Here is a 24,742-nt window from a genome sequence, read left to right as displayed (position 1 = left end):
TGAGTCAGGGAAGTTTCTAACTACTTATTCAGATTAAATCCCTCAGTAGGCTTCCAGTTCAGGCTCTTTTTCCAGCTTCCTTGTTGAAGTACATATTTACTGGTTTACTTTTCTGGATAACTCTTCCTCCTGCTTAAAAGTGTTTGTTAGCCTAGACTTTCCAGTTGTTAAACAATTTTATCTTCAGTATATTTTACATGGCATGGAGGTTGTTATTTGCATGTTATAATAGAATTAATATTGTCATCCACTCTACTGATTATTGACCGTCTTTTCTATATGTCTTTGGATTTCAATACTTTTGAGATTCAACTTTATAATTATAAACTTGGAAATTTCTTCATAAATACTAAGTACTTTTCAAAATAAATTGAGAGAGCTTGAAACATTTTGTGATTTTAAAATTGTTTGAACAGAGGGAGAATGTTAGCCTTCAAATGAAAAAAGTCCTGGCATTGTAATATTTAACATGCAATGTTGTATTAAGCACCTAAAATTGGAAGTCAGGTAACATACTGTGGTTAAGTTTGTCATGTCTGAGATAGCGTTTTTAACAGAAGAAAATTTCAGAGGACTTTTAAAAAGTAAGATTTTGAGCAGGGCACTGTGGTGAGTTACCTTCAGAAAGTAGTACTTTTTATTGCTGTAATCATGCCTTTTTGTACAGAAAAGTCATTGTTTTGGGAGTTGAAAGGATACTCTGTAATATTAACATTCTCTGCTTCAGCCAGTAGATTTTCTATAGCATTGCTATCCTGTTTCTATTATAGCAAGCTGTGCTGTGAATTGGAATATATATTTTTATGTATAAGGGCTGGTAAATGAACTACATGTTTAGTTTATTAAGAAATACTGATAAGTTCATCTTCCTTTTCCTGCCCAGTATGATGAATTGGTTCCTGCATCCCTGACAACCAAATATGGAGGGTTTTATATCAACACTGGTACACTGCAGTTTCGCCAGGCATCTGAATCAGAAGACGAAGATTTTGCAGAAGACAAAAAACATAGGCCGCCTAAAGTGAGTGATTATACAGAAGTAGAAGCTAGGTGGACATTGGAAATATTGGATATGCTTAGAATGGCTCAAATTAAGAGTACAAAAGCAGAATGATGCATGGTACTGTTTTACTGCATTTTATGTTTTGTGGCTCATGTACTAGCATTCAGTAACTAACTCAGGATGTCCACAGGCTGTCGGGTCTTGTAAGACTAAGCATGTCTTTTGACAGCTTAACAAGTTGTGTTCACCCATCTTGAACTGACAGATTATTCTGTAATTTTGTAAGAATTTTATTATAGATGAGAACTTAAATTCATCAACACTGCTCTTAATGATTTTGCACGAAGTTTGCATGATTTGAAATTGTTCCTAATATTGAGAATAGTACTTAAACCAAAACACCTGACAAAGTTAACTCAGTTGATAAGAATAGCTATATTAAAATTATATATAGAATCTTTCCAAACAGCATGATATTCTATAAACTTTGACAAGTTAGTCAATGCAAACATAATTGCAATATGACATTTACAAGTTGTATGCTGGTTCTGAGAACTTAGTGCTTCCTGGTGTCCTTTCCTGCTCTATAACTCTTAAATTTTAAGGTTCTTGTATTGGTTCTGACTGGGATACAGTTAACTTATTCTAGCAGCTTGTATGATGCTGTGCTTTTAATTTGTGACTAAAGTGGGGTTGATAACTGCACCAGAATTTTGCCTGTTGCTGGCTAATGCTTTCACAGTCTGAAGGCTTTCTTTTTCCCTGCCCTGCACCCTCAGGTAATCTAAGGATTGACAAGGGAGGGGGAGGCATGTGGTCTGTATTGACCAGCAAAGATGATCCATACTGTGCAGCTTCATAGTCAGCAATGAAACTGTGGTAGCTGAGGAAGGTGGGGAAATGGCATTTTCCAAGGTAGCAGTTGGCCATACTGGCTGGGCAGCAGTCTGCATGTACCTTAGAGTACTTATCTTACTAAAAACTCTAAATTTCATAACTGTTTAAAAATGATTAATGATTAACACTTGTCAGTAACTGCAATTGCTACCAGGAATCCATCCTACCATTTGTCTTGACACACATGGAAGTGTTTTTCCTGGCTCTGAATTGGAAAGGTAAAGAAAATTGAATGCTTCTTTCTGTAGAAGTCCTTTAGGGTGGAAGAATCATTGTCCTTTATTTGGTCTCTTTTCTAGATAGCAAAGTTAAAAGAAAGTGAAGATCGTGGAATGAAGAAACGCAAGCGAAAAGATGAAGGGACAGAAAAGGAGAAGAAGCCTCGGAAAATGAAAGTTCCTAAGCAGTTGGGGTAGGTTTCTTTTTCTTTATTGGAACCCTTGAATTATATTTGAGGTTTGGCTTCACGATCTTGTGCAAGATTACAGCACTTTTGAATATTGTACTTTTAAACTGTAATTAATAGCTTACAGATTTTGTTTCAGAATTTTGGGGTTTTTGTATGACTCAGTCCTGTGGGCTAATTTTTTTTGGCCCCTGAAATTTTGACCAAGGAATAATAAGGAAAGAAATCATAGAAGTAAATTTTTGAGTCTTATGAATTGCATAAAGCGTCATTGTCCTGCCCGAACATCTAAGCTAGCTCTAGGAATTACATCTTCTAATGAAAAATAATTTTTCTCTTGTCTCTGTTCCTCCTCTGTAAAGCTGCAAATACAGTTTAATTAGTCTTCTATGTACTTCTTACTGACTTTGTGCTTTCCTGAATTCTGACGCTAGCATAGAAGTATTAAGGTGGTGGGTTTTTTTAATTGGCTTCTAGAAAACTTCTGTTGAGTAGATGGAAGCTGTCTTACTGTAAATATTCACACTGAATATTGAAAATTTATTGACCTCATTTTTCATCATGGTGAAAAATTGGAAAATTCTCAGTTTAAGTAGAATAGATTTTGAACCTCCATTTAAAAATTCTTAGCAATGAAAAGAATTTTTTTAACGTATATGCTGTACAGTCAACCTGCCACCATTCAGCAGTCTTGAGAGGCAAGGTTTTTAGTATTATAAATCTGCCCTGAGTTTTAACACTTCTGCCAACTAGTCCATTATTAAATCGAGAAGTCAAAATACAATAATGTTTGCCTTAATGTGTATAAAATGTAACAAATCAGTGGGAGAACCTGTCATTGTGTGAGTACCTAAGGTTTATAGTAACTGGTAAAATGGTCTGAAGATGGAAGCAGGGAGTACTTGCTTCTTCCCCCTGATAATTTTTTAATTGTACTAAACTTTCAGTTTTGTTGTTAAAGGTTACTGAGGCCTCAAAAGTCACATGCTATTTAAAGATTTCTTTCCTCTACAGAGTAATGGCCTTAAATTCACACAAGTCTGAGAAGAAGAAAAAGAAACTGTATAAAGACTCGCTCTCTCTGGCTGCCATGATCCGTAAATTTCAAAAGGAGAAGGAAGCCATGAGGAAGAAGGAACCTAGTCCAAAACCTCCAGTGACTGTTGCAACCTCTACCCCTAGTAAAATTCCTTCCTCCTCTCTCAGTGCAGGAAATGATATCTCTGACTTGAATCTTAGGATCAATGATCCTGTCCTCTCCATTTTTGGTAGCACAAATGAACCTGAGCTCCTGCAAGAAACTGAAAGTGCCCTGGAGATGCTGGGAGACATTGACTTTGATAAGTTGCTTGATGGCACTTCTGATGGCAGCCCGGTCTCTGAGCTGTCAGGAGAAAATGGAAATGTCACTCAGGCAACCTACACCTCTCAGGTCATGACACCCAAGCAGGTGCCTGCCCTCCCAGAAGGTCTGCCTATGCTACTTGAAAAGCGCATTGGAGACCTTCGAACAGTAAGTATGAATTCACTGGTAGGGGATTACATTCAAGAATCTGAGAGAACAAGGAAGAACAATTAGGACCTTGAGTGTCATCCTTGGATTCCTGACTGAAACTTTAGAAATGAAGAATTGATGCTTACACATGTTAAACATATGGCCATGTTCATAATCAGATGAAAACAGGCAGAGATGATGCAGGTCGATTATTCAAGCAGTGTTTGTTGCACAGTGGAAACAGGGTTTTCTAAATCTTCTGTGTACAATAACTTGTAATGTTCATTTATTTATGGGTTTTTCTCCATAATGGAAATACTGGTGTTCCTTTAACGTGATTATTTGATAAAATGGAATGAGTGTTTTCTTACTTCGGAGGAGATAACCTGAAATATGACTGCAGCTTACAAATTCATGTATTGGTTTTTTGGCTTTAACTTGCCAGTGGTGGAGGGAAAAAAAACCCACAACCAAAAAGCCACCAAAACCAGAAACCACCGCCCAACTACAAAAAACAAACCAGCCAACCACAAAACTGAACTTTTTCATCTGTAAGGTTAGAATGGAATCTGAACTTTGCAAAAATGGATGAAAGATGTTAAATGAACAAGTTATGAGTATTCCAGTAAGTTACTGAAAGGGATCAAAGCTATTAAGGTATTACATACTCCTTGTTTCAGTTGTGGATGTTGTCCTAAGTTGAGAATAAATTTGTTGCTTGTTCAGATTATGATATTAAAGCTTTTCCTTATTTAGAATAAAGTGCAGCTTTTCTTTACTCATAGTAAGTTTTGAAAAAACAGTTCAAGTTACTGTCTTTTTTGGACAAAGAGAAAATAATTTAAACAATTGCAGGGCTTGCTTTGCTCTTACCTGCATAGAAATGCCTTCTAGTTTTCTTATTTAGTTTTAAGCATACCAAGCTAAATATAGTCAAGGAATTAGTATTTACTAAAGTGAAGGAGCTTCTCTGTCTACCTCTCACTATGCAGGTTATTTTTGCTATGAATCCATAAGAAGCTTCTAACAAAAGTGTAGAATTTAATTAGGCCAGAAGTCAGGAAGTTTTAGTAACTTACCCCAAGTTAAATCATGTTGCTTCTCTATATAACAATCTCAAACAAGTTGGGAGGCATCATTGATTGAGTGGCTCTTGGAAAACTTAACTCCTTACAGAATCATAAAATGGTTTGGGTTGGAAGGGCCTTTTAAGATCATCCACTCCAATACCCCTGCTCTGGGCAGGGGTACCTTCCACTAGACCAGCTAGGAGCAATTCCGTCTTCCATTTTTGACAGCATCTTCTGAAAGATTCCTGACTGAGCAGAACAAGTTTAAGTTTATACTTGGGGAGCAACTAGTCTGTATGTTTACTTAAAGGTTGCAACTTGCACACCTCCTGAAAATTATAATCAGACATCTTCTAAAAAGCACTAAAAATAAATGAGTCTTGTCAAATATTTACCAGACTCTCACAGCTTTAGAGCTCTTTAGCACAAAGCAAAGTTTATAAAGCTGTAAGAAGAAGTCTATGCTCTATGGCTGGAGTATAATATATCAAGATTAAAAAAATAATAAGACTAGAAAGCCACTGACTAAAGGCACTAAAAGCTTCCTGGCTTCCTTTGGTAGATTAATGTGTTCTAGTTCCCCGAGTGGGTTATTCTGAACTACCATGACAGAAGGCAATATTATAACAAGCAGGAAAGTAAATAAAAGGATTTTTTTCTATTTTGGAGGTCACTGTCAAGATAATCACTCTGGAAATAAAACCCAACCATAGTAATAGCGATGAAGTTTTTGAATGTGCCAGTGTTGCTCTCTTTAAAGGCCAGCAATGCTGTCCAGCATAATAGTATAATGCTGGAATTGCCTTTCAAGGTTTACCTGGGACCAAAATGTCAAAGCTTTTTCCTTCTGTTTTCTGTGAACCAGATGATGATTCTAATCCCTGTGTTAATTAGGCATAAAGGTATTGGATTTAAGACTCTGACTTGTCTTTTTGGTACTCTATCACTTGCAAGCATCTATAACCTTTCTAATTTTTTTAGCAGGGCAAATGCTTCAGTGTTCTTAAACAGATAGTACCATCCCCTCAGGAGCTGAATTTATGGTAGAAAACAATGAGTGGAATGCACTCCTTGCAGGAACTTAAACTCCAGTATCAGTGTTCATGACTGAAGTCATAAAGCATTCAGACAATGGGCTACCTTACAGCTTTGACAGAGTGTCACACTGTTTTCCTGTGCAGTGTAGAGTTCACAAGTTTTAGAAAATATTTTTCTTTCAAATTTAAGTGGGTCAGTTACAAAAAGCAAGAACAGTAAGTATTTAATAATAATAAATTCATTTATTCATGTTAACACTTGCACTTACTTGTAGTTTTTAGCTATGTTGTTGCAAGTCACCATTCTGTGGTTCTATAGACATAATTAATGCTTCTTAATTATTTGAATATTCAGCCTCATAGCGTGTTGGCTATGAGGCTCTAACATTTGTCAGTCACTATAATGATACCACACACCTACTTTTCTGCATGCATAGAATTTTCTAGCTCCTCTAGATATCTGGTTCCATGCCAATATGTAAGGTGACAGTAGGCCTCTCGAAGTGGGGCTCTTTTTTCTCAATTTCTAAAATTCTGCAGGGTAGATGTACACTCGAGAAAGATTCTTACTGATTTTTGTAGAATGACATAGGGAATTGGCTTTGTCTTATAAGCTGTCATTCCTTGTGAAAAAAAGAAGAGGATCTAGGTGATAAGAACAAAGAGAAAGGGATTCTGCATGGGAATTCCTTTGAGATCAGTAAAAACATCTCTTAAAAGGAAATATGTATATAAATAAGGCTATCTTCCCTTCCCCCACAACCAGACTCAGGAAGAGATCAAATAAAAATACTAGAGATACATTCTAAAGATGGCAAGAATTCTGGACAGCAGCAGGAAAGGGGGATGAGGTATTCCTCTAGCATACATAACCCCTTGTAGAAATTGCAGTGAAGGTTTGAGAGAGCTCTGAGAAAGCTGGGAAGATGTAACTGGATGAGGCACATAACAGGCAGAAAAAGATGGAACAGAAATGTGTTAGTTAATGCTCTTACCTTCTTGACCTGTCAAACAACGCTTCTCTTTTTAAAACAGTCATAGTAGGATGTTAGTGGTGGTGAGGTGATAAAGCATCTACCATTTTCTTAATGGTAATTCAAAAGATGTTAACATCAGTGATCCAGGCAGATCCTAAACAGAATGATTGTCTGCCCTAGTGTATATATTTGAGTATAACAATAACAGTCCTCAGTTTTTTCTAAACAGCTGAGAATAGCTCGATTTTCTTTATTCTTTTCCAATTAATGTTATCTGGGAAAGAAGAATATGATAGGGCTGTAAAAGTGAAGATACAAAAATTGTTGGTTCAAAATACTCTATGAACTTGGATGCTTTTTTTTTTATTTTATTGTATTTCCAGGCTGCCAAGATGTTTGATGAAGAAGGCAGGAAGAAGTTTTTCACACAAGACATGAATAATATTCTTCTGGAGTAAGTGCTTATCTGTAGAACCTTCCCTTTTTGGAAAGGGGGTGAAAGGAAAAGTACAGAAGAGGAAGTATTATTGAGGTTGTTCCAACAAAGCCCTTAAAAGTCAATGAAGGTAGATCAGTCTAAGCTAGTTATTAGCTAAAGAGATTTATTTATGCATACAATTCCTGTCATTCCTGTCTGTCTTAATCCAGTGTAAAATGTTTTGTAGTGCCCTGGTCCTTGACTTTATGTGTAAAATTCAACAAAATTGCTGTTATTTGCTCCTGTCTCCCACTTTTGTAACTCAAAACACCTTCAGTTTTCATGAGGGCAAATGGCAGACTATTTTCTCTGTAATCTTCAATTAAGGGTTTAATATGTGTTCATATGCTAAGAAACAAACTTAATCTCTAGAAGACTATAAAAGTAAAATCATATCACTTTTGATTCGCAGTGATATGTGTAAACTAAATTTGAATGAGTGTTCGACATTGCTGGACAAGTGCATACATTAATGGTTTCTTGCCATTGATTAGGACTTCTTCCTTTTATAAAAAAGCTTATCTGAAAAAGTCCCAAGCAACTGTTTCTAGTATGCCTAGCTAGAATGTGCTATGCTTCCAAAGTTTCCTTAGGTTTTTGTTCATATGTCATCTTTACCTTGGAGTGTGTCTCTGACTGAGCATCTCCTGTTTGTTTGTCAGCATTGAGCTACAGTTACAGGAGGTGAATCCTGCCATCCGCAATGGAGTGTACTCACACCTGGAGGCTTTCGTGCCGTGCAATAAGGACACGCTGATAAAACGCCTGAAGAAGTTACACCTCAATGTCCAGGTAATCAATGATGGGGGAGAGGAGCTCCAGCAAGAGTCAATTATGTGACAGCAAGGAGGACTGAATGCAGCAGAGCAGTAGCCATACAGCCTCAAATCAAGCAAAATATTTTGTGTCAGTTGCTAGATAAGTTTAAAAGGTTCTTTGCATGTGCCTGATATTGTAACTGCGTTAGGAACAAATACTTTAAGTATTTCAGAGTCTTTATTCAAGAATAAAGTGCATTCATCTTGAAAGCTGGATACAGGCTATGAAGGAGTGTTTCTGCTGAATACTGAGTATTACTAATTATATTTCTAAGCAGATAAACATAAAATATGCTAGTTCTTTTCAATAAGCAATTAAAACTAATAATGTAAAGTCAGAAGATGTAGAAAGTGAATTTAAAACATGTAGTGAAGTGTATGGTATATTACCTTAATGTTTGAAGTTCTTAATATTTGGAGACAATTCTAAATACATAGTCCTTACCCTTCAGGTACATAAACTGCATTTAATAACAATTTATTATTTGGATAATATAATACATATTCATACTTTGTTCATTACCTGGGATGTTTTTATACCACAGTTTTTGGAGATCTGATTAATAGGATACTTATTTGCAAATGTTGAGATGTCGGTTGGTCAATTTATCTCACTTTTTCTCCCTTAAGTTTTTTCCCCTTCCCTATTTTAGTTGAAAAACATTATTTAAAGAGATCATGCTGTAATGTTCTGGGATATTCATGACACATTTATTTGTGACTATCTTTTGTTGTTTCTAGTCTCAAGACTTAGGTGAGACATATGTGCATTTATATAATGGTGTTGCACCTAACAGGATTCAAGTACCATGTGGAATATATCTGTTGCAGTCCATAAATAGTATTGGGAATGTTACCTTGGGAGTGATACAGAAATTTTCATGAAACTATCTGAAATGATCTTTATTTTATCTCTAATAGGCTTATTTTGGTGCTCCTCTTTTCACAGGACGACCGCTTGAGAGAACCATTGCAGAAGCTGAAACTGGCTGTCAGTAACGTCATGCCTGAACAGTTATGCAAGTATCAAGAGGACTGTCAGGCCCGCAATCAAGCCAAGAATGCCAAGTAGGTTATTCTGGAGACTGTGCATGCCTATTTAGAACCCAGCTGGAAGTTTGTATCCATGTTGTTTACTTCCTTAGCTCAGAAAATTGCTCTGCTCCAGTTTAAGGGTGTCTTTTTTGAATTGTACAAAATACTTTGTGTGTTATTGTCTGACACCAGAGAGAAATCATTATCTGAGATAGGTTTTGACAGAAAAAAAACCATCTGAAGGATTATTGGTTGATTCCTAAAATGAGGAATTAATGGAGGAAGATGGTATGTTGAGGTTATTTATATATTTTGTCCTTGTTCATTGTAATCGTTTCAATCATATCTAACTAATTTTAGACTTCTAAGGGTATTAATAGCTTATTAAGTATCCTGCCACTTCCCATTAGAGGCACTGCTTGAAGTTCATAGGGGCATCAGTGAAAGCATCTGTACAGTGTGTCATTTTCATTTGGCTGAGAACCACATAGTAGTGGGGAGAGGGAGATTGAACTGCTTATCCTGTAAGGAAGTATAGCAAAAATCTGAAAACAGGTCTTCAGTGGTTTATTTTTCCCCCTAACACCTAGAATGACACTCCTTTTTCAATGAAATATTTTGTCTGTGTAGTATAGCTCTAAAGAAAATAATTGTTCCAAATGTAGGTTGCAAGCGGAAGATGAACGAGAGAAAAATGGATCAGAGGAAGATGATGATGAGAAACCAGGAAAGAGGGTTGTTGGACCCAGAAAGAAGTTTCACTGGGATGACACAGTGAGGTAAGACAAAGCTACCTTTTCCATGAAGAATTTTGACTGAAGTTATAAAGGGATCTCCAAGAGAATGTTATTACATGATACTATTGAATAAATAATTTTGCTCAGAATTACACCTTGGAGAAGTTTTGAAGAGTGTTGGTGTTAAATAGGCAAACTGGAATTCTGTAATGGTGAAACACCTTACTTGACTTGAAAGGAAAATCCTGTGTCCAATCCTTTCAAGTTTCACTGCTTGTTTTTCTGATTTATCCAAATACACAAGTATTTTCTGACTCCGGGACTTTGAGCTTCTTTAGGCAAAGAACAGGTGTGTAAGCAGTGTTAAAACTGCTTCCCACCTTTCTAGGAATATGTTACAAAAACCAATGGGCACTAGAGATTTCTGCCACAGGAGGACAGGCCATCAGGATTGGTGGTATTGATTTGGCAAGCCTCCCAGTCCAGGAGCTAGAAAAATGCATTCATTTTAACGCCTTCTCTTCCCTCTGAACACAAATTCTTTGATGTCTCTCAAGAGCAGCACAGATTCTTACCTGAAACTAGAGTTTGGTTTCCTAGAACAGATTTTTCTGAAAACTGAGATGACTAATATTTTTATCTATCTAATCTATATCTTTTAAAGGGGCTGGTGGACTTCTCTCAGTGAGCCTTTTTAGTATGTGAAGACAACAGGGAAGAAAGCTTCATGAAATATGTACAAGCAATATAGCTTGGACTGACCTGGAGGGGAGAGATATTTAAATCTGTTGCTTTTTTCATTGAAGAGGCTCTGGAAGGCTGATGATACTTAACTGTGTGCACTTTTATATTTTTAAGAACAAAAGACAAAATCCCTGTAAGAAAGAACCCTCTGTTGAAGTACTCAGTGAAGAATGGATTTCACTTCCTTTCAGACAAATGAGAGGTCACTGTGAGCAGTGAGAGGAAATGTTCCAACTATGAGAAAAACACAAAGAAAATGTAAAAAAATGGCAAAATGATGGTAGGATGAAAACAAGAGCAATAGAGTCTTTTGGAAATGGAGAAGTGACAATGGTAGACCATACCAGTTTGTAGTAGCAATACTTTGAGCAGTACAAACTTCCAAAAAACACAGTTGGAACCGAGAACAACTTCCAGCTATCAGTAGACAGCACCTTCAATTTCTTATCTTTTTTATATTGAGCTTTTGAAAGGATTGTGTCTTTCAGTATATTTATTTTGTTTCTTTTTGCAGGTCTCTGTTATGTAATCTTGTTAAGATCAAGCTGGGATGTTACGAGCTAGAGCCAAATCGAAGTCAGTCTGCTGAAGATTACCTCAAAACCTTCATGGAAACAGAAGTGAAACCACTTTGGCCTAAAGGCTGGATGCAGGCAAGGTAAGATACCTGCTTATTCACTGTATTATTCACTTTGGTGTTATTTGGTTCATATTTGTCTTACATTTGACTCAACCATGTACTGTTGATATTGGTTGGAACTTAAGAGTATGTTTGTGAAGCTGGAATATTTTGGAAGAACAAATGTTTCTCTAAAATTAATTTTCTGTCTTTTGTTTGTAAGCCTGAGTGTGTGAAACCCTACTGTTTTCCTTGGAGAGTTGCTTGCTTTTATCATCTCCTAGAGACTGAATGCTTCATTTGAGAAGTATGAGGTGGGAGGGTAACAGCTTGGAAAGTTCTGTATGGAAGAGTTCCTTTTATAGGAAGTGATACTGATCTAGAAATCAGTTTTGCCTGTATGTTGGAACATTGCTTTATCAGACTGCTCACACAGAATTTTGATAGTGGTGTTGACAACAGACTTAAGGATTCTGCTCTCTATTTCTTGTTTGCAGTTGGGATCCTCTGTTTTACAGCATTTTAAAATGTACCAGTTTCTATACTTGCTTCTTATGGACACAGGAAGAAACAACCAGATAAAAAAAGAGGGAGAAATAAAATGGGAGGAGCAGTAGTAAACCATTGTGAAATACAGGTTTGGCAGAGATTTCTAAGGGTTTGGTGTGAAAGAGAACCAAGTATGGTTTGGACTGAGTTCTTTCTTTCTGTAGTACTCACTGCAAAAGATAATTTAATCAAACCTCAACCTGATTGTAAAAGCTAAATGATACAACTAATCAACTTGTTCAAGAATACCTTGAGTTTAGTTTTGTCAAATCTGTATCAAACTGTAAAAATAACTTTACTGAGGTATTTCTTAGAACAGTCAGTGTAGAAATAGCTGGTTAAATAGTAACAGAAGGAACGAATGAAGTTTGACACTTCCTGGCATACAGCTGACTTATTTTTGTTCAGTGATGTAGTTTTTTGTGGAAGTATGCTAATGAGTGAGATTAATGACTGAATTGTCTGTTATGAAGATTTTATTGAATTAGATGAGACAGTTTCCCAGTTTGGTTTAGGAATGGAAGATAGGAAGATCACTGATGATAGTGGAAAAACAGTCAAGAGATAGTGTTAGGGGATTCAAGATTACATAGAAGTGAAGCATATTAAAACTTGGTATTGAGAAGCCATTAAACATATGGTTCTCTCCTTTCCATTTAAGTCTGCTGGAAATTTCTATGAGCTTTTAAACTATCCATACAATTGGCTTCAACAACAAAAGATGAAAACTAAACAATAAACCAAAATGCCTCTCAAAGCAAATGAAAACGACCAACAGACCAAACAAACCTGAACAGGTAACAGATAATAGCTTCCTGTTGACCAGCAAGACTTCATTTACTAACTGGGTGGTTTTAGTACCATGATAATTTACAAATTGTCCTGTATCTACTGGTTGGCACTTTCCTGCTTTCTGTTAAGGAAGTGATGTATTGTAATTTGTAGGCAAACAGTTATGCATGGAAAGGTAAAAAGAAAGTATTTCTTGGAGTCTGGCAGTGGTAATTCCTAATACAGCACATAATTCTTATTCTGAATGCTCATCTTGTTGGATGCTGGCTTAGGGATTATGCTGAAGGCTTATAATTTTTCATTTTTTATATGTGGCCTCAAGTGAAAAGGAGCTATATGAGCTTGAAAAAAAAATAGGTATTTAATGCTAAAACTGATCTACTGACCATGTTTTTTTTTAAGGAATTCTTACTAATCAGAATTGGTATACGGTACCAGAACTTTGTGTGTTCATTTTAGAAGGAAAATATCTTGCACTTCCAAAGTTAACTGTATTTAATGTTTCTCATAGCTCCATAAGGAAGCAAGAGGTGTAAGGTATTGATCATAACTGGAAATTACAGAATCAGATGATTGTTAAGGTTGGAAGTGACCTCATATACTGCTCTGTCCTTTCTTTGTACCATGTCTATGATTTCTGTCCTTTGATAGCCTTAAAATTTTGTCTTCAACCTTGAAGGATGAGCCTACAAATTACTTGGGCCTGTGATTAATTTTGAATTTTCATTTCCAAATTGAAATGATTAAGGAGTGGATAAAGCACCAAGAAGGAGCTGGAGAGGGAAATATTCTGGAGAAGCTGAATAGGTTGGGTGGTGGCCCATTAAACATGTAATGAGGAATGGTTTTGCTCCATGACATTTCCTCATAGGCTTTCAGTAGTCTCTGACAGAGCAATGCAATACAGATTTGGAGGTTAGTATGGTGAAGAAAATGTGAAAATGTAGCTGGAAATAGGACCTGAGAAGTAAGGCCCTGAACTGTAATGAGAGGATGTCAGTGTTTTCTTACCAGATGACATGAAATTCTTGGATACTCAGATTTTTTGTAATTATTGTAGCTCTGTAGGTTGTATTATGAGTGGTGAAAAGCTCTTGTTTAGACAGCTGTTCATGATGCAGTCAGTGTCAATGTGATGGCAGTGCTGTAAGAAAATTGTCTCTCCTAGTTTGCCTATCTGGAAACAAGGAAGGGGACCAAGTGTCCATTGTCTATTTGTAGCTGCATTTGAATAGTAAGCTGTAGGATAGATACAGGTCAGCAATCATTTTCACTTTCCTCTTGGCAACTCAGGAGCTAAGACATTGAATAAAAGCATGTGAAGTGTTGAGATTTGTCATACTGGCTCTTGCCATTCCTTGGCTCTGTAGTAATATGTATAAGTCCAGTGTAAAGGAAGTCAAAGAAATTATACACAAGAGCCTAAAGTTTTTCTTTTCCTAAACTTTGAAACTTTTACTTAAGTTTTTTCAATACTAAAATTACTGAAGAAAACTAGAAACAAGCTTGGCTACTGTGTTCTGACTTCTATCTTCTGTGCTTTAAAAAACCCCACAAGAGATTAATAACCACAAACCCAAGCCTATGATCAGTGTGTTGGACATGTATACATGTATACACAATAATCTTTTCTTTTATATTTGAAATATTTCATTAGTCTTTGAGGAGAGAGCATTCAAAGTGTATTTCTTCTATCCAATTGAAGAAAGTAATATTTTATGTTGATTTTTGCTTGGCTGTTTACTGAGGTATTTTGAGCATAAATGCAGATTATTACATTTTTTTAGATTCTTCTGTTTATGGATGTCAAGACCTATAACATGACAGCAATACAAAGTAATCATTAGCTCCCTTGGGGACAGATAATCAAAGGCTGTACTAAAAACCAAAGGATATTTGGGTATTTGGTGGTCACGTGCTGTTTATCACTGTAGAATCACTTAATGTTTCATTTCTCACCACTCTTTTAGGATGCTTTTTAAAGAAAGCCGAAGTGTTCACAATCACCTCACTTCTGCTCCGTGAGTATAATGGTGACAACTTGCTAAGATCTTTAGGTTGTGCATAGTATCTTTTCTCATCTTCCTGCTACCTGTTTTAGACAGAGGGAAGGAAAGGGAGGTACTTTGGAATTTGTTTGAAGATACTTACAGTGATGCTTATAATCTTTTTTAATGCTTTAGTTTAGGCATATAACTGTAATGTTCTTGTGGCATTATATTTTGTGAAGTGGCTAGATAACTCCAGGGGTTATTAATTCTTGAATTAATACCTTTTACTCAAAGCATTACGCACTGCCTAAAGTTTGACATATTAAACTGAACTCAGACTGCAGTACTTCCTGGTTTTCTTTTCCTCAAAAATGTCTCTAATCCCAGAAGGCTGTGTATCTTAGTGGGATTTTATCTTCTTCGTTTTCAGACAACACTGTGTGCCTCTCAGGAGCTGTCCACATTGTCAGAATTCAAATTGTTATGACTTTAAGTAACATAAATTCCAACTTTTGTGATAAATATGATTAACATAGGATATTTTTCTGCATCACATCAAAACTGAGTCATGGTCCACCTACAGTAAAGTCTTTTTTTAACCAGGTGCATTTCTAGTTGCTTAGGAAAGGATCAAAAATTGCCTATACAATGTAAATCTATTGATTGCTCTTGAATAAATAAACTGTGAAATGCTGAACCTCTTAAGTTGAAGCCGATAACTAAGAATCCTTAATGCTGTCCTTACTTGCATAACTGCAGTTTGTGTACATTGCAGAAGAAAATCTGTCAGTTTCCTAAATTACTTCTTGCAGCAAACAAATTAGAACAAACTGTTCTAACAGTTGATGAGCAACAAACCACTTTTGTGGGGGGAACAAACAACTGTTTTTATCTGGCTTGAAATAAATGAGAATAGGAAGCATCCTCCTCAGGGACAAAAATACCTATGTAAAAAGTGAAATTATATTACTATTCTAGAAGACTTCAATGTAGACAAAGCTTTGCTAAGTAGACAAACTCATAATATTAAGAGGTTGAAATTAATTGATATTTTGAATTTCCTCTAAATCAGAAAAATAAAACCAGATCTCTAGATATATCCTGATCTATGTGTCAGGTTATATCATAAATTCAGTTGATTTTGAAATTAATTTGCATAGAGACAGATGGCCAGAAAATTAATTGATAGTGTGCTATTTTTCTTTCCCTCTATATTTCAAACAACTTTTCATTTCAAGGATGTTTTATTATTAAAGCTGGACCCCTGTAGTCATCATTCTAATTTATTGGAATATAATTAGGGTAACACTTAAAATGAAAATTCCTTGTGGTTTTTTTGGTCTTCTGATTCACATTTATCCCGTCTGTTTTAGGGCAAAGAAGAAGGTGATTCTGGCCCCTAAACCCAAAGTGAAGGTAAAAGCCTATTAAGATATCTGAATACACACTTAATGGTCCAGTGTGACCATTTGGTACAACCTGGTTCTGCCTCTGATCCTGAAAAATTCTTGCAGAAGGATTCTGTCCGGCAATGCTTATTGACTTGGTGGTGCATTATTTCAAAGAATGTAGTACAAAATACTGCTGTATTAGTCTATTGAAAATTGACTATGAAGAGGTACTAGTTCCAGTCATGTTTCACATTTTTAAATGTGTGCTTTTTGTGTTTCCAGTTTGTGTTAAATTTGGCAACACCAGAAAACAGTGTGGTTGGAAGGACACCATAGTATAGAGGTCCTCATTTGATGTGATCAGGTGTTGTCTTAATTCAGTGGCAGTTTTACTAAGTGATCAGATTAGCTACCCTATTCTGCACATTATTGATTGTTCTTCACCATATGGTTAAGTTAACCACTTCTGCTTAAGTGGAGCAACAGTGCTAGATTTTTAAATCCAAATACTGAATTAGCACATAGGGCTCCAGCACCTAGATATCACAAGTATCTTAATATGAGAATTTCAACAGTAGATCTTTGGTTTGTCTGAATTTACTGAATAAAAGTATTACACTAACATGACCTTAAATCAATTTCAGAAAGACTGCTAAACCTGATGTTTCCTATCCCTTCATTTTCAGGACTCCAGTCCAAAAAAAGAACAGAAAGCTTGTATATCTTCAGTCAATTCAAGTTGTGCTACTGTACTGAGTTCCAGTGCAGCTGTGTGCACCCCAGCCAGCTCTAGTTGCACAGCAGCTCCAGAGACGATCTGCTTGGATGACTCACTGGATGAGGACCTCTCTTTCCACCCACCCTCACTGGATTCTGTTTCTGATGCTCTGGCAGTTATCAATAATGGTGCCAAGGGATCACCTCTTGGGTCCACCATAGACACACCAACATCCAGACCTCGCCCTGGGCTGAGGGAAGAGAAACTAGCAAGCATTATGAGTAAGTTGCCTCTGGCGACTTCAAAGAAAGTAGAGCCCACTCAAACATCCCATTCATCAAGTCTCATTGCTGGTCACACAGGGCCAGTACCAAAGAAACCCCAGGACTTAGTTCACACTGGTATCTCTTCAGGCCTTATTGCTGGATCTTCAATTCAAAATCCCAAGGTTTCCTTAGAGCCTTTGCCAGCCAAACTACTTCAACAAGGACTACAGAGGTCAAGTCAGATCCAAGCTGCTTCCTCTTCTCAGACTCATGTTTCTTCCTCTAAGACTCAAGCAGCTATTTCCACCTCCTCTCAAAGAACCAAGGATACTAATATCTTGGTATCGTCTGCTGAGGCTCAAGGTGGTAATTCCTCAACATCACAAGTGACAAAGGTGCACCAGCATTCAGCTGTACAACAGAAATATGTATCTCCCTTACAAGCAACTATTAGTAAATCACAGACCAATCCTGTGGTGAAATTGAGTAGTAATCCTAAACTCTCTTGCTCATCACCAGTCATCAAGGCTCAAGATAAGTCTGTAGTGTATCGCCTGCCTTTGTCTAATCCCTCATCCGGAAGTGGCTCTCAAGTGTCTCACCCACTGGTTTCTCGGACAACATCCAGCACCTCTACCTCTAGTAACTATTTAGCCAAGGCTATGGTGTCACAAGTTTCTTCCCAGGGTTTCAAGCCTCCCTTCTCCATGGCTGCCTCTCCCAAACCTGCTGCCTCTCCCAAGCCCACTTCATCTAAGCCCTCTGTGACACCCAAGCCAAATGCATCACCTAAATTTTCATCTAAGTCCACCTCATCCCCCAGGCCTGCAACAACACCCAGTTCTTCCAGTTCAAGTGCACTAGTTTCCCAGAGTAGTCACTCCAGCAACAACCCCCTTCATAAACAGACCAGTGGTGTAAATATCAGCAGGCAGTCTCCCACAGTGAATTTGCTGTCTTCTAATCGCACCTCAGGCCTTCAGCCTGCAAAAAACCCTCAGGCTTCTTCAAAATTGCCCAACTCTTCTCCTTCTGGAACTGTTGGTAAAAATAATCTGGGTGGAGTTGGAATGAATGTACCTGCCAGCAGAGGCAGTAACCTTAACTCAAGTGGAGCTAGTAGGACTAGTCTGTCTGGGGGAGCAGGAAGTGGAACACAGGGTGCTACTAAACAGTTGTCAACTCCACACAGACCATCTTCTGCCTCAGGGTCTCCAGTTGTAGCAGCCAGTGTGCAGGTACGCATCTAACAAGTTTACATTTGAGCCTTACATAAATGTTTATCGCACTTATTTTGTAAACATTCTTACTGTATTTCTTGATTTGTAAATGTCATAAATTTAATTTTTTACCATTTTGAGCATAATGCTGATACTGATGAAACTATTTCACACTAAAGAATGTGTATTTCCAGCTGATGTGGAATGCCAGGATCAGTGTGGAACAAATCCTCACTGTAAACTGTTTGTTGGTCTATACTGTGGAAAAGAATTCACTTTTTTTCTTTCAACAGCACTAGAAAAGGTAAGCTTTGTGTGACCATATTCTCAGTGGATGTAGTATTTTTTACTTGCATTATTTGATTTGTGAATTCTCTCATATTGACATATTTGTAATGATGGTGGTCATGTAAAAGGTGTCTTCGTATGTTTGTTGTCAGGCTTCATGATTAACTGCAAAAGTAGAGTTCAGTTGCATGTGGTTGACTGTAATTCAAGACTTGTAATTGTAATTAACACTTGCAAGGGCTTTGCTTTTGTATTTGTGACTGTGTATTTTGTTCTGTAGGATCTAGTTGAACTGAATGAGACACCCCATTAATATATAAATACCCTAGAAAATAAAAGCTTATACTAACACTAGAGATAAGACAAATCAAACAAGACAAATATTTTGAAAATACTGTTGTTCTAAAACATATAAACGTATTATTTACCCAGAAGACAACTTGCTTTCCCAGCTTGTGTTCTTCTTACTGGGAATGCTTAATTACTGGGATGATTTGATGCTTTCCTATCGTTCTCTATGCTGAAGTCATCAATACTTAAGAAAAGCAGTATTGCTGTAAATTACATTTGGTGTACAGCAAATGAACAACTTTGTATTATTCTGAACAGCATACATTGCTGTTCCATGGGAGTGATGTATACTCAAATTCTGGCAATATTTTATAATCTTTTAGTTTGCCATCAAATTCTTCCTAATGCAGCTGAATAACAGGAGGAAGATGATTTTTACGAAGCACTTCTATGGTCTTTCATCCTACTGTACTAAAACAGTCAGTAATAAAAGTCTGGCAGGCTCTGACACAGCTTTCACTTATTCTGGGTTCTTTGAATGGAGAAAAAATCCACAACCTGTATGCTGTGTACAGGCCACTGAGGTACCACATTATAGCCATGCCACATAACATCTGGAGAAGAACTGAACCAAGTACAGTGCAGTTTGAGTACTCTAGGAGGTGCCTGGAGGAGACAAAAGGGGCTACAATGAATGGACTGGGACGAGAGTTGTTTCTTCCTGGTGCAGTCAGCAGAATCCAGTGGATGCAATGGCTATGATGTAGAACAAAATGTGAAATGGGTGTAGTAGTGCTTAAAGATGATGGAGAAGGGAAATAAGCAGTGTTGTGTTGGGCGATGAGATGAATTCTGTACCTGTAGTTGAAGGCATGTAATTTTTTTGTTAGAAACACTGATCACCTGAGTAATGAAATACATTTTGGCCACAGTTCTACTGAAGAGCACTCAAGTGTGAGGTGTGTGGTGAATAATCAAGCAACATGAGTCCATACTATAATACAGCAAAATAAGGTGTGTTGATATTATAGAAAGGGGTAAATCAGCTAGAAGTACTGAGTGGCATATGATATCACTAAAATAATTATTGAGACCTTTCATAAGGGCTTTTTTGACACTTCATAAATTACTTTGATAACCTAAAAACAGTTCAGAAGAACACTATGAAAGAAATCAAAGAAGATAAACCAAGGAATAAGGCTGTTGCTGCTGTGCACTGTGAAGCTTAGTCAGTGGAGTACATTCAGAGAAAGATTAGAATTTAATTACCTCCCAGTTCAAGTACACTAAAGGGGAAGAGATTTGTGATCACAGAGGTTTTTATTTAGCTATAAAGGTCTAAAGGCTGCTGAACCAACATCAGTTCCAGATCAGTTGTTAGGTACAATGTACTAAGAACTTAGTTATTCCTCTTAAAACTTCACATAATACTGAATCTCCTTTCCTTTAAAGCCTTAGGGATTTAATTCCTATTTGAGAGGTTATTAGAAGATGAGAATGGTACCTGCATCGCCCATTTTAATATTCCGGTCTACTTACATTAAAGATGAAACAAGATGATTTAATGTGATAATAAAGGTGTTCTTAACTAGGAAGCTTCCAAGAATTGTTTCCCTCCTTTCCACTTCTGATTGACACAATTATTTACCAGAATACAAGTTTATACCTGCTGAAGCCTCACAGAAAGTTACATCTTGAGGACACAAAGCCAAAGAGTACATGTGTAATTCCCTTAAAAAGATCTACCTACCTTTAGTACTCAAGCAGAATCTGGCTGAGACTTCTAAGGATCTGAATGACTCAGATCTACATGAGCAGTTCTTTTAAGAACTCATGTACAAGAGTGAAATAGAAACATCTGAACTGCAGTTCCTTTAGGGCATGCTCTGTAGCTCTTTTCTTCACTGTACTCTCTCCTCCTTTTTGAGTAAGCAAGCAAGATCTTGGCAGAGCACTTTACAAAGTTTCTGTTTTCAGGCATTTTACAAATTCACAGTTGAAAAACATTACTGTATGGCTTTTATTTTTTTGCCCTTTACTACATTACATAAGCAATGAACAGTTGTCATTTTTTTGTACATAAGCTTATTATGAAATTAGTACTTTTAAAGTCAAAAGAGAATAATAGTACGTTGATACTTTTCATTATTTTTTTTTTCTTTGTGGGGTAGAGTATGTTGTAGAAGTTGGTACCTTTAAGATGACATTAAGATAATGTTTATATTAAGTGTTAATATAAACACTTACTAGGAACATCATGTGTAGGTAAATACCCTTTACAGGGCCACTGTTTTAAAATACTATGTTTTCTCATAAGCAACTGTCCTTTCTTTAGCTGCTTTCATCGGAACATCTTAAGACCAAAACTGGTAATAAAAACTTTATCCATGCTAGGAGATTTCATCACTTTGCTTTTCCTGTAAGTTGTTACTACAGAATTCAGTGAAATGTCGTTTTCATTTTAAGCTCATGTATTTATTAAAATAACGAAGTTTTGGGTTTAGTTGAGGCTTGTAAAAATGCACAGATCTGAAATCCTATTCTGTCTGAGTCTTTTTAATTCAAATAACTGCAATATCTGAGTTGAGTCTGGTTCAAAGTGCTTTCTATACTAACTGTTTTGTAGTAGATAATTAGAGAACTTAACATTAGCATATGAAATTACTGTATATGTAGTGAAAGTGTTAATAATGAGCTCATATAATGTTAGAGGAGTTAATGCGATTTAGGAGCTGTTGTAGCTAAAATGTTCTGACTAATCTTGCATTTTAATTTTAAAACTGCAGTGAATTTAACTTCATTTTGACATTTAGAGTGAAGAGATTATTTTCCTTTGCTTTTTTCCTTTTCCTCTGACATTAACAAGCACACCTCTACATATGTATGTATGTGTGTATGCATGCATTTTGCTAACCTGACTTCTTAAGTTTGGGGATCCTTACATATGAATGTTAATTTTCAGAATTCATTGTTTCTCTGCAACCTCTTTAGAAATAATGGGGGGAGGTGTAATACTCTACTAAAGAACTTCAGCTCTACATTGGATAATTTCATATTATTAATCTAATAGAGGATATTGCATTACATTGTGACTGTAGGCCAGTGCATAATTAGAAAGGAGATCAAGGAAATTACCTGTAAGGCTAATGAGAAAAACATGATAGATGAAGCATACCCTTATGTCTGAATCTGCAGTATAACTGTGCTTGCTTAGTAAATGAACACTGGGAAGGCTTCCTAGGTGGATAAGTGGATATTCATTAATAGTTTAATATACTTCTCAACAGAGCAACACTTAACAGGGAATAGTTGATTTTTATACCCTTGAAGAATGCAATTAAAATATTTAAAAATCTTGAAGTACTGCTGTTCTTTTTCTTTTTTTTATTGCATAGTCAACAGCAGGAGCATCGTTACTGGCTAACGCCTCACCTCTGACTCTCATGGCATCACCCCTGTCTGTAACCAGTCAGAACGTGACGTCTACACCATTAACTCCTTTTGGGATGCTGGGTGGCCTTGTTCCTGTGACTGTGCCCTTCCAGTTTCCCTTGGAGCTGCTTGGCTTTGGGACGGACACAGCTGGAGCGACAACCACCTCGGGATCTACCTCAGCGGCTTTCCACCACAACCTAACTCAGAGTGAGTGGAATTATGACACTGTGCTATAAGGAAAGATGCATCCTTAAAATGGAAATTGAGTAGGGAAGCAATAAAGTCTTGAGACACTCAGATTTGGTTCATGAAAATCCCTACAGGACTGTAAATGGCATTCCTTCACGGATAAAAACTTTCTTTACATAATTACCTAATAATTATACCTAATAAAGGTGATATAAATCACCTTTGATAAGCTTAACTTCATTGTTATAGTCACAGTATATGTTTAGTTTTGAATGTACTTTTTTTGGGTTAACTTCTAATACCTTAGTTTTAGAAAAAAGTCTTCAAATGTCATTGTTGACATAAGAGACTTAATATGGTGATTCCTAAAAGTAGCTGTAACTCAATAATCTCAGATATCAAACAGCTCTCTTATGAAGAATTATCAACCAAGATGGCATTTACTTTTTATGATTGCTTATAAAGAAGGTATTTATGTTCTTAAGCCATGTAAAATATTGGTTTTTCTTCCAAACAAAATTATATGAAGAGTTGCATCCCAGTAGTAAGGCATGTTCCTTGCTCTGACTTTTGACTAACTATATTTGAATAGGTTTGTCTCTGTTGACTTATTCCAGCCATCAGAGTGCTATTAGGTATCTATTCTTTATTTTGGAGATAAGCCTGCTACTACAGCTACACTACAAAAACCCATTTCACGGAAACTGCCTTTCTCCTTAAGATTTATTTTTTATCTTTGTTCTCCTTATTTCCCCCCCAGACTTACTGAAGGGTTTACAGCCAGGTGCTCAGCATGCAGCAACGCTGTCTCACTCACCTCTGCCTGCTCACTTGCAGCAAGCTTACACAGGTAAAGATATGATATATTTCTTATTACTTATTTTTAACTTATTTTAACTTAAAAGTCAGATTTCTGCCTTAGACTGAAATATAATGTATAAAACCAGTGCTTAGTTTAGAGAAGACATAACATAGAGACAAACTTTGGGAGCAGCTGGCAGAACTTACACTATTGTAGCAGTATTTTTGGAACCTGAATGATTTTTTTTTCCCCTATTTCTCTTCAAGGTCAGGAACAAAAAAATTTCAAAAATTCCAATACTTACCTGCAGCAATTCTAGAAACTGAAGTGTACAAATTCAACTGGTGGGGAAAAAAGGGATAGTACTTGCTGGACACTAACACAATTGTTTACAGGCATATAAAGTTTATCCACTAAAAATTTTCATTTCCCCTCTGAAGGAAGAACTGACCTTCAAGATAAAAGCTTTTTTCATGTTTCTTAAAAGAGTATATTCACATGTGAATGGTGGGATGGTTTCTTAATGGAATATCTGCTTTCCTTGGGAATTTTATGCTTGATAGGGGTTGCATATTTTGATTGAGAAGGGAAACTTGAAGCAGTAGATTTTATTTTTCTGTTTGTAAGGCTTAGAGCAGGAAAATTTTCAGAAAGCTTTAGAATACACAGTCTGGAGTATACACCTTTGTCACTCATAGTGTGCTTTCTGCAGGCCAGGAGAAGGAATGGGAAAGATGGCAGTGGCTTGGAGGGCGTTCTTCATTTGAGAGTTCTCAGTACCAAAAAAATTGGGCAGTGTTTTGGTATGAAGCTTGATACATCAGATTTCAACAACGCTATTTCTAATAAATGAACTACAGAGAAGATGCAAAGTCTTCCACTCAGTAAAAACAATATACTTTTTGGTGATGCTAAAGCTGAACCTGCCAAATTCCCATCTCTCCTACTGTAAGTTACAAAAACAAAAGTTCGCTCATGCTTTTATTCTTCCCTTTTGTTTCTGTGTCTCAACTACAGATGGAGGCCAAAGTAAAGGGGACACTAAGTTACAGCGGAAAAACCAGTGACTTCTGGACGAGCAAGGGAGCTGAAGCAGTTCTGGTTGGCTGACAGAATCTGCCCAGTTGGGAAAGTGCTTATTGTCACAGGGCTGCTGTTTCTGTCAATGTTTACATATTCTGATCCTAAGCACTGTGGTGAGAGGAAGAAGAAAAATAAAAAAATACTTGATCAAAGAGAGAAGGAAAAGGAGGACTGGTCCTCCTGGTCATGCAGACTGGTCACAGTTTGATATTGCCTAAAGAAACAACCTTTTTTATCTGCTCTGATTGGCTCTTAAAAGAAATTGATCGTCAAACCCACAGCAGCACCAACGTTTTGTTTCTGGGTGAAGTCCAATGAAAAGTGGAAATGGTGAAAGGAGCTAGAATAGGTTTCTCCGTTCATTGCGTAAGGTGGATTCATCCTTAGTGCCCAAAGTGCCCAGTGTAAGAT

General features: G+C 36.7%; 1 protein-coding gene across 8 annotated transcripts in view; it reads left to right on the top strand.

Annotated features, from left to right (window-relative positions):
- The window catches only part of UBN2 (ubinuclein 2), a 42,791-nt gene extending 18,308 nt beyond the window's left edge, over positions 1-24,483 (top strand). For 4 of the 8 annotated variants that reach the window (XM_086887568.1, XM_086887565.1, XM_086887569.1 and 1 more), the window contains 14 exons: positions 884-1,021; positions 2,200-2,312; positions 3,321-3,819; positions 7,269-7,339; positions 8,026-8,155; positions 9,131-9,249; positions 9,882-9,995; positions 11,212-11,355; positions 14,628-14,678; positions 16,022-16,064; positions 16,726-18,261; positions 22,218-22,464; positions 23,207-23,296; positions 24,266-24,483. In XM_086887568.1, coding sequence (XP_086743694.1) covers positions 884-1,021; positions 2,200-2,312; positions 3,321-3,819; positions 7,269-7,339; positions 8,026-8,155; positions 9,131-9,249; positions 9,882-9,995; positions 11,212-11,355; positions 14,628-14,678; positions 16,022-16,064; positions 16,726-18,261; positions 22,218-22,464; positions 23,207-23,296; positions 24,266-24,315 — 3,345 coding nt within the window. In that variant the 3' untranslated portion in view covers positions 24,316-24,483. Of the gene's footprint in view, positions 1-883; positions 1,022-2,199; positions 2,313-3,320; positions 3,820-7,268; positions 7,340-8,025; positions 8,156-9,130; positions 9,250-9,881; positions 9,996-11,211; positions 11,356-14,627; positions 14,679-16,021; positions 16,065-16,725; positions 18,548-21,157; positions 21,242-22,217; positions 22,465-23,206; positions 23,297-24,265 lie in introns of all 8 variants that reach the window. The other 4 variants (XM_023929568.2, XM_086887567.1, XM_086887566.1 and 1 more) reach the window with 2 other exon arrangements.
- The last annotated feature ends 259 nt before the right edge of the window (positions 24,484-24,742 follow it).

This window comes from Cyanistes caeruleus, chromosome 4, assembly GCF_971803275.1.
Source record: "Cyanistes caeruleus chromosome 4, bCyaCae1.hap1.1, whole genome shotgun sequence".
In the NCBI taxonomy this organism is placed as follows: Eukaryota; Metazoa; Chordata; class Aves; order Passeriformes; family Paridae; genus Cyanistes; species Cyanistes caeruleus.
Note: the sequence above shows the minus strand (reverse complement) of the source record. Positions and strands in the feature narration are given on the sequence as shown.